The sequence below is a fragment of the Rana temporaria genome, chromosome 10 (assembly GCF_905171775.1).
Source record: "Rana temporaria chromosome 10, aRanTem1.1, whole genome shotgun sequence".
Lineage (NCBI taxonomy): Eukaryota > Metazoa > Chordata > Amphibia > Anura > Ranidae > Rana > Rana temporaria.
Genome location: NC_053498.1, coordinates 1,041,754 through 1,057,754, shown reverse-complemented (window position 1 = coordinate 1,057,754; position 16,001 = coordinate 1,041,754). Strand labels below are relative to the sequence as shown.

Below are 16,001 nucleotides of genomic sequence, written 5' to 3'. Positions count from 1 at the left end.
CATGGAGTAGACTCGGAGGGGCGGTGTAGACACAGTCATGTTGGAGCCTCCTCATGTTTCCCGATGATGGAACCTGGGAGAAGGAGAGCGGGGACAGCTATTGAGTGAGACAGTCAGCCATGAAGTGGGGCAGGCCGGAGACGGAGTGCGGGGACAGTCGTGGAGTGGGGACAGTCATGGAATGGACTCTGAGGGGCGGTGTAGACATTGTCATGTTGGAGGCTCCTCATGTTTCCCGATGATGGAACCTGGGAGAAGGAGAGCGGGGACAGTCATGGAGTGGGGACAGCCATGGAATGGACTCGGAGGGGCGGTGTAGACATTGTCATGTTGGAGGCTCCTCGTGTTACCCAATAATAGAACCTGGGAGAAGGAGAGCGGGGACAGTCATGGAGTGGGTACAGTCATGGAATGGACTCGGAGGGGTGGTGTAGACATTGTCATGTTGGAGGCTCCTCGTGTTACCCAATAATAGAACCTGGGAGAAGGAGAGCGGGGACAGTCATGGAGTGGGTACAGTCATGGAATGGACTCGGAGGGGTGGTGTAGACATTGTCATGTTGGAGGCTCCTCGTGTTACCCAATAATAGAACCTGGGAGAAGGAGAGCGGGGACAGTCATGGAGTGGGTACAGTCATGGAATGGACTCGGAGGGGCGGTGTAGACATTGCCATGTCGGAGGCTCCTCATGTTTCCCGATGATGGAACCTGGGAGAAGGAGTGCAGGGACAGTCGTGGAGTGGGGACAGTCATGGAATGGACTCGGAGGGGCGGTGTAGACATTGTCATGTCGGAGGCTCCTCATGTCCCTGCAGGGCCAGGCTGTAGGACACCATTTTTGTGCCCCTTGTGATGGCCCTGAGTATGTGGGATATTCTATCCTTGGATTTTGACACGAATAGCCGCAGCTAGACTGGTCAGGGGGGCCACTGAGTGGTCCAGGTATTTGACCCTTCCCCTGGGGACTAGAAGAAAGAAGAGCCCATGTTTGGGGCAAATGATTTAATACGGCCTGAACTACACAAATGTACGGAGTTATTTCTTGGCAGAGCTTGGTCAACCTTGGATCCCTCCTCCGATAAATGCTGATTTCTTGTCATTATCAGTGGCCGGGGTCCAGGAAAGTTTGGCTCATACAGGGCAGCCTTGGGCATGGTGCCCGACCCTCAACTGTTCCTGTGGGCTGCCCACCACCTGTTCCCGGCACCTGATAAAGGTGAGTATTAAAGCTGGCTGGGCGAGGAGAACTCTTCTGTCACAATGCTGAAACTACTCATCACTGTACTGCTGGCGGTTGCCGGTAAGTACTCTGGGGTGATCTACTGCACTGTCTTCTCCATGTGATAGGGGTCTGCTGAAGGTAAGTAGACATCAGGGTTATATGCTGTGTCCTCTGATGACCGGAGGTAAGTACACATCAGGGGTTATACATCCTGGTACATGTAGTGCGTCATTGGTTTCAGATGGGATTGCTGGGCTCTATTTGGTGTTTTTTGATGAAAATAATAAAATATGTTTTTCTAATTTGCAGCCTATGGGTGTGGGGTTCCCGCCTACGCCCCCAACAACCGTGTGGTGAATGGGGAAGATGCCAGACCTCACAGCTGGCCCTGGCAGGTAAGTGCTCCATAGATGGACAAGTATAGGCCTTTGCGTGTAAAGCCTCATAGACGGGAATAAACTTTGGCAGGTAAGGGCCCCATAAATAGACAGTTGTAGGCCCTGACAGGTACGAATTGTTTAGATGGGCAGGAGTAGGCCCTGTAGACGGACAGATGTATGCATTAGCCAGATATGGGTCCGGTAGATGGACAGGTGTAGTCCCTGACAGGTAAGGGTCCTGTAAATGGACAGAAGTAGACCATGGTAGGTATGGGCCCCACAGATGGACAGGTGTAGGCTTTGGAAGGCAAGGGCCCCATTGATCATTATTGGCTCTGACAGGTAAGGGTCGTGTTGATAGGCAGGAGTAGGCCATTGTAGGTACGGGCCCCATAGATGGACAGGTGTAGGCCTTGGAAGGCATGGGCCCCATAGATGGACATGTGTAGGCCTTGGAAGGCATGGGCCCCATAGATGGTCAGGTGTAGGCCTTGGAAGGCATAGACCCCATAGACGGTCAGGTGTAGGCCTTGGAAGGCATGGGCCCCATAGACCAGGGATCCTCAAACTACGGCCCTCCAGCTGTTGTAGAACTACACATCCCATGAGGCATTGTAACACACTGACATTCACAGACATGACTAGGCATTATGGGAATTGTAGTTCCTGAACAACTGGAGGGCCGTAGTTTGAAGACCCATGCCATAGACGGTCAGGTGTAGGCCTTGGAAGGCATGGGCCCCATAGATGGTCAGGTGTAGGCCTTGGAAGGCATGGGCCCCATAGATGGTCAGGTGTAGGCCTTGGAAGACATGGGCCCCATAGACGGTCAGGTGTAGGCCTTGGAAGGCATGGGCCCCATTGACAATCATTGGCTCTGACAGGTAAGGGTCCTGTTGATGGGCAGGAGTAGGCCATGGTCGGTATGGGCCCCGTAGATGGACAGGCATAGGCCCTAGTGGGTAAGGGCCCACAAAAAGCCAAGACATCAAACACATCCACCATGTTCAGCGTTGATCCAGATAAAGGCAAACTATGGAAAATATCGGAGAATTTATCTCTCGGGGGGTAAACAATCCCTTCCTGATCCCTTTCTTGTCTGTAAGGAAATTCCCAGAATCCTTCCCTCCGTTGGTGAACCCCACAGATTACACGAGGGCTGCGAATTTCGCTCAGGATTGCATCGGATTAAATCCTTCAATGAATAATCCGGAGAAGGTTGAAGGCTCAGACCTCCGATCATCACATTATTTCCAGACTCGTGTTGTGATTGGTTGGTTGGTTGGTTGGTTGGTGGGAATGGGATTCCAGTCCACGGGGAAGAAATACTTTTTAGAAGATTTGCCCACTTAACTGACTCGGGTAATCTGGACTCCAACCAACCCCCTCCCCCGAGGTCTCCCAGATCAGCCCCGTCTGTCCTGATGTGAACAGAAGATCTGGGGGGACCAACCCTCGGCCATCAGAATCTGTCCACTCAGTTCAGAAGATCTGGGAGCCTCCATGTCTGTAGATGTGACACCATTGTAGGGTGAAGAGTCTTCCAGTGACACCTTCCCTGACCTACCTTTCCTTCCTCGCAGATCTCCCTCCAGTATAAGAGCGGAAATTCCTTCTATCACACCTGTGGAGGAAGTCTGATCGCCCCAAACTGGGTGATGACCGCCGCTCACTGCATATCGTAAGTGTCTGCTGTCTCTGATCGTCTCCTGTACTATGTCTGCAGTTTCTGATCATCTCCTGTACTATGTCTGCAGTCTCTGACCATCTCCTGTACTATGTCTGCAGTCTCTGATCATCTCCTGTATTATGTCTGCAGTCTCTGATCATCTCCTGTATTATGTCTGCAGTCTCTGATCATCTCCTGTACTATGTCTGCAGTCTCTGATCATCTCCTGTAGTATGTCTGCAGTCTCTGACCATCTCCTGTACTATGTCTGCAGTCTCTGATCATCTCCTGTATTATGTCTGCAGTCTCTGATCATCTCCTGTATTATGTCTGCAGTCTCTGATCATCTCCTGTACTATGTCTGCTGTCTCTGATCGTCTCCTGTACTATGTCTGCAGTTTCTGATCATCTCCTGTACTATGTCTGCAGTCTCTGACCATCTCCTGTACTATGTCTGCAGTCTCTGATCATCTCCTGTATTATGTCTGCAGTCTCTGATCATCTCCTGTATTATGTCTGCAGTCTCTGATCATCTCCTGTACTATGTCTGCAGTCTCTGACCATCTCCTGTACTATGTCTGCAGTCTCTGATCATCTCCTGTATTATGTCTGCAGTCTCTGATCATCTCCTGTATTATGTCTGCAGTCTCTGATCATCTCCTGTACTATGTCTGCTGTCTCTGATCGTCTCCTGTACTATGTCTGCAGTTTCTGATCATCTCCTGTACTATGTCTGCAGTCTCTGACCATCTCCTGTATTATGTCTGCAGTCTCTGACCATCTCCTGTATTATGTCTGCAGTCTCTGATCATCTCCTGTACTATGTCTGCAGTCTCTGATCATCTCCTGTATTATGTCTGCAGTCTCTGATCATCTCCTGTATTATGTCTGCAGTCTCTGATCATCTCCTGTACTATGTCTGCAGTCTCTGACCATCTCATGTATTGTGTCTGCAGTCTCTGATCATCTCCTGTATTATGTCTGCAGTCTCTGATCATCTCCTGTATTATGTCTGCAGTCTCTGATCATCTCCTGTATTATGTCTGCAGTCTCTGATCATCTCCTGTACTATGTCTGCAGTCTCTGATCATCTCCTGTACTATGTCTGCAGTCTCTGATCATCTCCTGTACTATGTCTGCAGTCTCTGATCATCTCCTGTACTATGTCTGCAGTCTCTGATCATCTCCTGTACTATGTCTGCAGTCTCTGATCATCTCCTGTACTATGTCTGCAGTCTCTGATCATCTCCTGTATTATGTCTGCAGTCTCTGATCATCTCCTGTACTATGTCTGCAGTCTCTGATCATCTCCTGTACTATGTCTGCAGTCTCTGATCATCTCCTGTATTATATCTGCAGTCTCTGATCATCTCCTGTATCATGTCTGCAGTCTCTGATCATCTCCTGTAGTATATGTCTGCAGTCTCTGATCATCTCCTGTATTATATGTCTGCAGTCTCTGATCATCTCCTGTAGTATATGTCTGCAGTCTCTGATCATCTCCTGTACTATGTCTGCAGTCTCTGATCATCTCCTGTACTATGTCTGCAGTCTCTGATCATCTCCTGTACTATGTCTGCAGTCTCTGACCATCTCATGTATTGTGTCTGCAGTCTCTGATCATCTCCTGTATTATGTCTGCAGTCTCTGATCATCTCCTGTATTATGTCTGCAGTCTCTGATCATCTCCTGTATTATGTCTGCAGTCTCTGATCATCTCCTGTATTATGTCTGCAGTCTCTGAGCATCTCCTGTACTATGTCTGCAGTCTCTGATCATCTCCTGTACTATGTCTGCAGTCTCTGATCATCTCCTGTATTATGTCTGCAGTCTCTGATCATCTCCTGTATCATGTCTGCAGTCTCTGATCATCTCCTGTACTGTGTCTGCAGTCTCTGATCATCTCCTGTATTATGTCTGCAATCTCTGATCATCTCCTGTATTATGTCTGCAGTCTCTGATCATCTCCTGTATCATGTCTGCAGTCTCTGATCATCTCCTGTATCATGTCTGCAGTCTCTCATCATCTCCTGTACTATGTCTGCAGTCTCTGATCATCTCCTGTACCATGTCTGCAGTCTCTGATCATCTCCTGTACCATGTCTGCAGTCTCTGATCATCTCCTGTACTATGTCTGCAGTCTCTGATCATCTCCTGTATTATGTCTGCAGTCTCTGATCATCTCCTGTATTATGTCTGCAGTCTCTGACCATCTCCTGTATTATGTCTGCAGTCTCTGACCTTCCCCCGTATCATGTCTGTGGGTATTGGAATTATTTTATTGTTGGATTCTGTCTGGTGGAAGGAACGTTGTTCTGGAAGGTTCTTGATGTTCTCAGAAGATTTCCACCATAACCATCCATCCTCCTCTTCCCGCAGATCCAGCCGTACCTACCAGGTGGTGCTCGGGGAACACGATCGGAGCCTGGCGGAGGGGCAGGAGCAGGTTGTCTCCATAAATAAAGGAGACATTTTTGTCCATGAGGGATGGAAGAGCTCCTCCGTGTCCAATGGGTGAGTCTTCCTTCCGTCCTTTCCTTATCGGAGAATGTCTGGGTGGTAGACAATGACCAGGTTGGGGGTCAGGGTAATCCTAGCTTGGAGCAGGACTGGGCAGGGAGGTCACTTACCCCCAGCTGATCAGGACTGGAGACCTCCTGGAGACTGGTTGGTAATCATGGGGGTTGGGCGGTGAGCCCGGGTGTCATGGCGGTTGGGCGGTGAGCCCGGGTGTCATGGCGGTTGGGCGGCGAGCCCGGGTGTCATGGCGGTTGGGACGGTGAGCCCGGGTGTCATGGCGGTTGGGCGGTGAGCCCGGGTGTCATGGCGGTGAGCCCGGGTGTCATGGCGGTTGGGCGGTGAGCCTGGGTGTCATGGCGGTGAGCCCGGGTGTCATGGCGGTTGGGCGGTGAGCCCGGGTGTCATGGCGGTGAGCCCGGGTGTCATGGCGGTTGGGCGGTGAGCCTGGGTGTCATGGCGGTGAGCCCGGGTGTCATGGCGGTTGGGCGGTGAGCCCGGGTGTCATGGCGGTTGGGCGGTGAGCCCGGGTGTCATGGCGGTGAGCCCGGGTGTCATGGCGGTTGGGCGGTGAGCCCGGGTGTCATGGCGGTTGGGCGGTGAGCCCGGGTGTCATGGCGGTTGGGCGGTGAGCCCGGGTGTCATGGCGGTGAGCCCGGGTGTCATGGCGGTTGGGCGGTGAGCCCGGGTGTCATGGCGGTTGGGCGGTGAGCCCGGGTGTCATGGCGGTGAGCCCGGGTGTCATGGCGGTTGGGCGGTGAGCCCGGGTGTCATGGCGGTTGGGCGGTGAGCCCGGGTGTCATGGCGGTGAGCCCGGGTGTCATGGCGGTTGGGCGGTGAGCCCGGGTGTCATGGCGGTTGGGCGGTGAGCCCGGGTGTCATGGCGGTGAGCCCGGGTGTCATGGCGGTTGGGCGGTGAGCCCGGGTGTCATGGCGGCAGATAATACGACCAATGGGAAGATGGTGTGGTGTGGAAATGCATTTTACAGGACGTTGGTCTTGTTGGTAATCATAAATATTTCAATCAAATATAAAAATATATAATAAATTGTATTACCCAAAACTCCAATCTTTCTCTACAATCCCCATTAGATTTACCAACATGTAATACGAGGGGGAGTGGCCTAAACCATTCGTTAGATCTCTATCCAATCAGATACTTCTTATTAGAGCCAAAGCAGTTTGTAGCTCAGAGGAGTCTTTATGGGGGGATATTTGTTGTTGGGGGTCTTGTGGCATGAACAGAGGAGTCGGTAATGTTTTGCAGTGTTGGATAAGGTCCCCATTGGGGTCTTGTGTTTATCAGAGGAGTCTGTATTGGGGTCTCGGGGACCGTCCTCCATGCAGCTCTGGGTGGTCTCGGGGACGTCCTCCATGCAGCTCTGGGTGGTCTCGGGGAGCTCTGGGTGGTCTCGGGGACGGTCCCCCATGCAGCTCTGGGTGGTCTCGGGGACCGTCCTCCATGCAGCTCTGGGTGGTCTCGGGGACCGTCCTCCATGCAGCTCTGGGTGGTCTCGGGGACCGTCCCCCATGCAGCTCTGGGTGGTCTCGGGGACCGTCCTGCATGGAGCTCTGGGTGGTCTCGGGGACCGTCCTGCATGGAGCTCTGGGTGGTCTCGGGGACCGTCCTCCATGCAGCTCTGGGTGGTCTCGGGGAGTTCTGGGTGGTCTCGGGGACAATGATCTGCAGTCGGTGACGGGGGTCTCTTTCTTCTCTCCAGGAATGACATCGCTCTCATCAAGCTGTCTCGAGTCGCTCTCCTGAATAATGAGGTGCAATTGGCCTGTCTGCCCCCCGCCGGAGAACTCCTCCCCAACCAGTACCCCTGTTATATCAGCGGATGGGGCCGCCTCACCAGTACGTAATGGGGGGGTCACTGTGTCTATATTGTGTCTGATCGGTATATGGGGGGGGGGGGGTCTGACCAGTATGTAATGGGGGGGTCACTGTGTCTATATTGTGTCTGATCGGTATATGGGGGGGGGGGGTCTGACCAGTATGTAATGGGGGGGTCACTGTGTCTATATTGTGTCTGACCGGTATATCGGGGGGGGGGGGGGTCTGACCAGTATGTATGTATGGGGTGACGGTGTCACTAAATCTATATGGGGGGGAGGGGGGTCTGACCAGTATGTATGTATGGGGGGAGGGGGGGTCTGAGTCATGTACTACACTCAGGAACAGTCACTTGTGAAGTGTAAAGTTTGTACTCCTTTAGTAAATGAGTCTCAATGTTGGACCCCCCCGGTAGTCTGTATCCGGCTGACGGCCCCTCTGTCTTCTCTCCCGGACAGCCGGTGGAAACCTCCCCGACGTCCTCCAGCAGGCGCTCCTCCCCGTGGCGGATCACGCCACCTGCAGCCAGCGGGATTGGTGGGGAAGCACCGTGAAGACCTCCATGGTTTGTGCCGGAGGAGACACCAAAGCCGGCTGCAATGTGAGTACCGGGACCAGCCAATCCCTCCGTCCCCCCCCCCCCCACCGTCTTGTCACCCGTATATGTGCCCCCCCCCCCAAATATGTCACCAGTATATGTGCCCCCCCCCACCATCTTGTCACCAGTATATGTGCCCCCCCCACCTCACCATCTTGTCACCAGTATATGTGCCCCCCCCATCTTGTCACCAGTATATGTGCCCCCCCCCCCATCTGTCACCAGTATATGTGCCCCCCCACCTCACCATCTTGTCAACAGTATATGTGCCCCCCCCCCCATCTGTCACCGGTATATGTGCCCCCCCAAATCTGTCACCAGTATATGTGCCCCCCTAAATCTGTCACCAGTATATGTGCCCCCCCCCCACCTCACCATCTTGTCACCAGTATATGTGCCCCCCCCCCATCTGTCACCGGTATATGTGCCCCCCCCCCACCTCACCATCTTGTCAACAGTATATGTGTCCCCCCCCCCCCCCAAATATGTACCCAACCAGAAGCGTGTGATTGGTGACCATTGATGGTTCTCTCTGTCCTGATTGTAGGGTGACTCCGGCGGCCCCCTGAACTGCCAGGCCGCTGACGGCAGGTGGGAGGTCCACGGCATCGCCAGCTTTGTGTCCTCCCTGGGATGTAACTACCCCAAGAAGCCCACCGTCTTCACCCGAGTCTCCGCCTTCAACGACTGGGTCAACGATGTGAGTATTGTAGAACGAGGCCACTCCCCCACATCGTCTTCATATTGTGCTGAAGAATTTGGGGTGCAAAACTGGGGGGGCAGGGTGGGTGATTGATTTTCCAGTGGGTGGTGACTCTAATTTTTGCCCTCTTAAAACTCCAAGTTTGTCAGATATTACACCCCCCTGCTGTGCACAGTGGTACCTCCCACCAGCCACTACTCACCCCCGTCTTGTAATGATGGAGTGACCAGTAGGGGGACCCACAGAGCACAGCGGGGGGAGGTCACCTCCCATATCTGATACCAGTACACCCAGAGATCGGACGGAGGATGGGCGCCCTTCAAAATCTTCCCCAAGTCCTGAAGGTCTATTGGCAACGCAAAGTTTCAGCTCCTCCATACATTTTCTATGGGATTAAGGTCTGGAGACGGCTAGGCCACTTCATGAGCCCCTCCTTTGTTGCATTGGCGATATGTTTTGGGTCATTGTCATGCTGGAAGACCCGTCCATGACCCATCTTCAGTGTTCTGTCTGAGGGAAGGAGGTTCTTATCCGAGATCTTACAATACGTGGCCCCGCCCATTGGCCCCTCAATGCGGCAAAGTCAGCCTGGACCTTTATCAGATCCTCATGTTTCCCCCTCCCCCGTGTGACTGTAGGGATGGAGTTCTTAGGGTCATAGTCACCATTCTTCTTCCTCCTGAAGAAGCCCCATGTACAGTCCTGCCAATGAACATCTAAATGATTCAGAGAAGATTGGGAGAAAGTTCTGAGGTCAGAGAAGATCGGGAGAAAGTTCTGAGGTCAGAGAAGATCGGGAGAAAGTTCTGAGGTCAGAGAAGATCGGGAGAAAGTTCTGAGGTCAGAGAAGATCGGGGGAAAGTTCTGAGGTCAGAGAAGATCGGGAGAAAGTTCTGAGGTCAGAGAAGATCGGGGGAAAGTTCTGAGGTCAGAGAAGATCGGGAGAAAGTTCTGAGGTCAGAGAAGATCGGGAGAAAGTTCTGAGGTCAGAGAAGATCGGGAGAAAGTTCTGAGGTCAGAGAAGATCGGGAGAAAGTTCTGAGGTCAGAGAAGATCGGGAGAAAGTTCTGAGGTCAGAGAAGATCGGGAGAAAGTTCTGAGGTCAGAGAAGATCAGGAGAAAGTTCTGAGGTCAGAGAAGATCGGGAGAAAGTTCTGAGGTCAGATGAGACCAAAATTCACCTCTTTGTCATCAACTCGACTCGCCGTGTTTGGAGGAAGAAGATTGGTGACTATGACCCTAAGAACTCCATCCCTACAGTCACACGGGGGAGGGGGAAACATGAGGATTTGGGGGGTTCCTCTGATAAAGGTCCAGGCCGACTTTGCCGCATTGAGGGGCCAATGGGGGCGGGGCCACGTATTGTAAGATCTTGGAGGAGAACCTTCTTCCATCACACAGAACACTGAAGATGGGTGGGGGATGGGTCTTCCAGCATGACAATGACCCAAAACATTCCGCCAAGGCAACAAAGGAGGGGCTCAAGAAGAAGCACATGAAGGTGATGGAGTAGCCTAGCCGGTCTCCAGACCTTAATCCCATAGAAAATGTATGGAGGAGCTGAAACTTCGAGTTGCCAAGAAACCTTCAGGATTTAGAGAAGATCTGTAAAGAAGAGAAAATCCCTCCTGAGATGTGTGGAGACCTGATCACCAACTACAAGAAACGTCTGACCTCTGTGCTTCCCGACAAGGAACCTCCCCCAACTACTAAGGAACCTCCCCCAACTACTAAGGAACCTCCCCCAACTACTAAGGAACCTCCCCCAACTACTAAGGAACCTCCCCCAACTACAAGAAACGTCTGACCTCTGTGCTTCCCGACAAGGAACCTCTCCCCAACTACTAAGGGACCTCCCCCAACTACTAAGGAACCTCCCCCAACTACTAAGGGACCGCCCCCAACGACCAAGGAACCTCCCCCAATGACCAAGGAACCTCCCCCAATGACTAAGGGGGTGAAATACTTAGGGTGAGGCTGAGGGTGGGACACAGCACCGTGTATATATATATAGAATCTCTGAGGCTCCACAGTTTATTCAGCACACCTGTTGGTTCAGTCGGGCCAAGCTGGCCCAATCAATCCTCAAGTAAAGGGGCATTGAATGCAGAGTTGGGGTTCAGGTATCACCCGAGGGGATGTGGAGATGTGACAGTAACATATTTCACATTTCTCTGCAGATCATCAGTAATAATTGATCCGGAGAGGAGAAGAAGGCGGAGTATTATGGACGTCCTTCTATCACTAATTCCTCCAATAAACTCTTCTGATCAGTAAGCGTTGTCCTCTCATTATTTGTATTGGAGTCCATGGTGAGGGGCAGTGAGGAGGGTACACAGAGGGGGGGGCAGTGAGGAGGGTACACAGAGGGGGGGGGGCAGTGAGGAGGGTACACAGAGCTACCGGGAGGGGGGGAGTGAGGAGGGTACACAGAGCTACTGGGGGGGGGGCAGTGAGGAGGGTACACAGAGGGGGGGGGGGGCAGTGAGGAGGGTACACAGAGGGGGGGGGGGGCAGTGAGGAGGGTACACAGAGCTACAAGGGAGGGGGGGGAGGAGGGTATACAGAGCTACAAGGGAGGGGGGGGGTAGCGAGGAGGGTACACAGAGCTACTGGGGGGGGGGGCAGTGAGGAGGGTACACAGAGCTACCGGGAGGGGGGGAGTGAGGAGGGTACACAGAGCTACTGGGGGGGGGGCAGTGAGGAGGGTACACAGAGGGGGGGGGGCAGTGAGGAGGGTACACAGAGGGGGGGGGGGGGCAGTGAGGAGGGTACACAGAGCTACTGGGGGGGGGGCAGTGAGGAGGGTACACAGAGCTACTGGGGGGGGGGGCAGTGAGGAGGGTACACAGAGCTACTGGGGGGGGGGGCAGTGAGGAGGGTACACAGAGGGGGGGGGGGCAGTGAGGAGGGTACACAGAGCTACTGGGGGGGGGCAGTGAGGAGGGTACACAGAGCTACTGGGGGGGGGGGGGCAGTGAGGAGGGTACACAGAGCTACTGGGGGGGGGGGGCAGTGAGGAGGGTACACAGAGCTACTGGGGGGGGGGGGGATCTGTAACTTACCTTCATTCAGGTAGATGGGACCTGAACAGAAGGACATTTCGCTGATTTCTCTATATGAACATTAATCGGTATTTCTTCCATCTCTCTGTGTTGCTGATCTCCTGCAGCCTCTTTGCAGCCATTTCCTGTATACATACACTATACTGAAATGTCGCCTCCATCAGAAGCCGGGTGACAACACAGGATTCTGATTGGAGCACAGGGCGTTGTCACCCTATAACAGGAAGTGGTCTCTTCATGCGGATCAGAGAGGCTGCAGGAGATCCGCAGGAAAACATAAGATACAAAGTGTCGTCCGATTTCCTCGACTTTAAGGAAATGCAATCGGCTGCAATATTGATCTGAAAGTTTCCATCCTCGGAGTCAATATTCCAGCCGGGATTTGTGACTTCACTGGGTGCATGCTTGTCCTCCTCCCCTCATCATTACACAGGAAATAACAACCAACCAGATACTTTGTTACTTTCCCAAAACAGTTGACTTCTGGTTGCCGTGGGCAACGCAGACACTTACCTCTCCTGGTTATTGTACCCCACCCCCGGTACCTGGGTGGAGATCCCGGCGGGGGAGGTGCGCGATCCCTATATACATCTCACAATGGCAGATCTGAGAACTGTACAGTAATTCTATTTATTCCTCTGATCCCATAAAACTTTCATAAATCCTTTTTACAAATAAAATAATCTTCTCATAAATACAATAATTTCTCTTAACACATAAAAGACAAAATACACATCAAGACGTCATCTGATTCCATGGAAAAATAGTGTTTCTGTGTCCTCCGCTTCACGGGAAACGGGTGGAGCCAGGACAAAAGAGGGTGGGGCGAGGGATGCGCTGGGTGGGGCGAGGACAGAGAGGGTGGGGCCGAGGGATGCGCTGGGTGGGGCGAGGACAGAGAGGGTGGGGCAGATGGGTGAACCCAAGGTCAGAGGGGGGACTCGAGGGGTGTGCGGGACGGAGAGCCGAGAAGTGCACTGTGCAGAAAGAAAACAGGTGGACCCGAGGGGCGCACTGGGTAGAGGAGATGGAGTGAGGGCAGAGCGATGGACTTGAGGGGTGTGCTGGACAGAGAGGAGCCGGGGAGTGTAAGGACAGAGGGGTGGGCCCAAGGGGTGAGCTGAGGCAAAAGGAGTGTGCTGGGCAGACCCGAGGGGCACACTGGGCAGAGAAGTGAGGACAGAGGGGTGTGCTGGACAGAGGAGCTGGGCAGAAAAAAAAAAGTTGGACCCAAGGAGTGCACTGGGCATAGAGGAGATAGGAGGAGTGAGGGCAGAGGAGACGGGTGAAGCGAGGACAGGGTATTAGACTGGGCAGAGAGGAGACGGGTGGACCTGAGGGGATGGCTGGGCAGATAGGAGACGGGTGGAGTAAGGACAGAGGGGTGGACTTAAGGGGTGTGCTGGACAGAGAGGAGCCAGGCAGCGTGAGGACAGAGGGATGCACCAAGGGGTGCGCTGGGCAGAGAGGAGATGGGTGGAGTGAGGACAGAGGGGTACACTGGGCAGAGAGGAGACAGTTGGACTGAGGAGATGGGAGGACAGAGGGGTGCGCTGGGCAGAGAGGAGACGGGTGGACCCAAGGGGTGCGCTGGGCAGAGAGGAGACGGGTGGAGTGAGGACAGAGGGGTGCGCTGGGCAGAGAGGAGACGGGTGGAGCGAGGACAGAGGGGTGCGCTGGGCAGAGAGGAGACGGGTGGACCCGAGGAGCGCGCTGGGCAGAGAGGAGACGGGTGGAGCGAGGACAGAGGGGTGCGCTGGGCAGAGAGGAGACGGGTGGACCCGAGGAGCGCGCTGGGCAGAGAGGAGACGGGTGGAGCGAGGACAGAGGGGTGCGCTGGGCAGAGAGGAGACGGGTGGAGTGAGGGCAGAGGGGTGCGCTGGGCAGAGAGGAGACGGGTGGAGTGAGGACAGAGGGGTGCGCTGGGCAGAGAGGAGACGGGTGGAGGGGGGACAGAGGGGTGCGCTGGGCAGAGAGGAGACGGGTGGAGTGAGGACAGAGGGGTGTGCTGGGCAGAGAGGAGACGGGTGGAGTGAGGACAGAGGGGTGTGCTGGGCAGACAGGAGACGGGTGGAGGGGGGACAGAGGGGTGCGCTGGGCAGAGAGGAGACGGGTGGAGTGAGGACAGAGGGGTGTGCTGGGCAGACAGGAGACGGGTGGACCCGAGGAGCGCGCTGGGCAGAGAGGAGACGGGTGGAGTGAGGACAGAGGGGTGCGCTGGGCAGAGAGGAGACGGGTGGAGTGAGGACAGAGGGGTGCGCTGGGCAGAGAGGAGACGGGTGGAGTGAGGACAGAGGGGTGCGCTGGGCAGAGAGGAGACGGGTGGAGTGAGGACAGAGGGGTGCGCTGGGCAGAGAGGAGACGGGTGGAGTGAGGACAGAGGGGTGTGCTGGGCAGACAGGAGACGGGTGGACCCGAGGAGCGCGCTGGGCAGAGAGGAGACGGGTGGAGTGAGGACAGAGGGGTGCACTGGGCAGAGAGGAGACGGGTGGAGGGGGGACAGAGGGGTGCGCTGGGCAGAGAGGAGACGGGTGGAGTGAGGACAGAGGGGTGTGCTGGGCAGACAGGAGACGGGTGGACCCGAGGAGCGCGCTGGGCAGAGAGGAGACGGGTGGAGTGAGGACAGAGGGGTGCGCTGGGCAGAGAGGAGACGGGTGGAGGGGGGACAGAGGGGTGCGCTGGGCAAAGAGGAGACGGGTGGACCCGAGGAGCGCGCTGGGCAGAGAGTAGACGAGTGGAGTGAGGACAGAGGGGTGTGCTGGGCAGACAGGAGACGGGTGGACCCGAGGAGCGCGCTGGGCAGAGAGGAGACGGGTGGAGTGAGGGCAGAGGGGTGCGCTGGGCAGAGAGGAGACGGGTGGAGTGAGGACAGAGGGGTGCGCTGGGCAAAGAGGAGACGGGTGGACCCGAGGAGCGCGCTGGGCAGAGAGTAGACGGGTGGAGTGGGGACAGAGGGGTGCGCTGGGCAGAGAGTAGACGAGTGGAGTGAGGACAGAGGGGTGAAGTGCAAATGGGAATGTTTCCGTGACATCATTCCAACAAGAAGCTGAAAAAGGTTTGCATAATATACATGTTCAGTAAAAAGACTTTAGACATGCAGACTGCAGCGAGGGGGGTGAGACCCTCCCGCTCACTTCATGCCAACGACAAGTGCATTTTGCACACACAGGTAAAACATTCCATCAGATGGAACCGTGTCCACAGACAATGAGGCCTCCATATCACCCACAATGCACTGCACCTGCGGGCGGATGGAGAAGGGGAGGCGGTTTGTGGTTGGCTATGGGGGGTGAACTATCCCGCGTGTAAGGACAGCGTGTGCGCTCTACATATATATATAACCCCCTCCCCCCTCACTACGACGTTTATTGGGGCCGGTCCGGGATGGAGAGTTACATTTCAGAATTACATCCTGCAAGCATCACAAAGAGACATCAGCAATCCAGTGTAGAGTGACAGAGTCTGTATAGGGGGAGGAGATCTTGTAGTACTGCGTGGGAGGGTGTACGGTGACCAATATAGAGGGAGGAGATCTCGTAGTACTGCGTGGGAGGGTGTACGGTGACCGTACAGAGGGAGGAGATTTCGTAGTACCGCGTGGGAGGGTGTGCGGTGACTGTACGGAGGGGGGAGATCTTGTAGTACTGCGTGGGAGTGTGTACGGTGACCGTACAGAGGGGGGGGGGGTGGGTGGGTTATGTGTACGGTGACCGTACAGGGGGGAGGTCTTGTAGTACCGCGTGGGAGTGTGTACGGTGACCAATATAGAGGGAGGAGATCTCGTAGTACCGCATGGGAGGGTGTACGGTGACTGTACAGGGGGGGGGGATCTTGTAGTACCACGTATGGTGACCGTACAGAGGGAGGAGATTTCGTAGTACCGCGTGGGAGTGTGTACGGTGACTGTACAGAGAAGGAGATCTCGTAGTACCGCGTGGGAGGGTGTAGGTGACTGTACAGAGGGGGAGATCTCGTAGTACTGCGTGGGAGGGTGTACGGTAACTGTACAG

At 54.7% G+C, this 16,001-nt stretch overlaps 1 protein-coding gene across 1 annotated transcript; it reads left to right on the top strand.

Annotated features, from left to right (window-relative positions):
* The first annotated feature begins 1,196 nt into the window (after positions 1-1,196).
* On the top strand, positions 1,197-11,203 carry LOC120916182 (chymotrypsin-like elastase family member 3B). Its single transcript, XM_040327014.1, has 8 exons — positions 1,197-1,300; positions 1,532-1,617; positions 3,186-3,283; positions 5,651-5,785; positions 7,510-7,646; positions 8,084-8,226; positions 8,771-8,923; positions 11,107-11,203. The coding sequence occupies exons 1-8, from the start codon at positions 1,261-1,263 to the stop codon at positions 11,122-11,124; spliced, it is 810 nt and encodes a 269-aa protein (XP_040182948.1). The 5' UTR covers positions 1,197-1,260; the 3' UTR covers positions 11,125-11,203.
* The last annotated feature ends 4,798 nt before the right edge of the window (positions 11,204-16,001 follow it).

Excerpts from the sequence above, each read along its gene's own strand:
- LOC120916182 (XM_040327014.1), top strand. The coding sequence starts at position 1,261 with ATGCTGAAACTACTCATCACTGTACTGCTGGCGGTTGCCG. Across the intron at positions 1,301-1,531 it reads TGTACTGCTGGCGGTTGCCG|CCTATGGGTGTGGGGTTCCC; the intron begins GTAAGTACTCTG and ends TCTAATTTGCAG. Across the intron at positions 3,284-5,650 it reads ACCGCCGCTCACTGCATATC|ATCCAGCCGTACCTACCAGG; the intron begins GTAAGTGTCTGC and ends CTCTTCCCGCAG.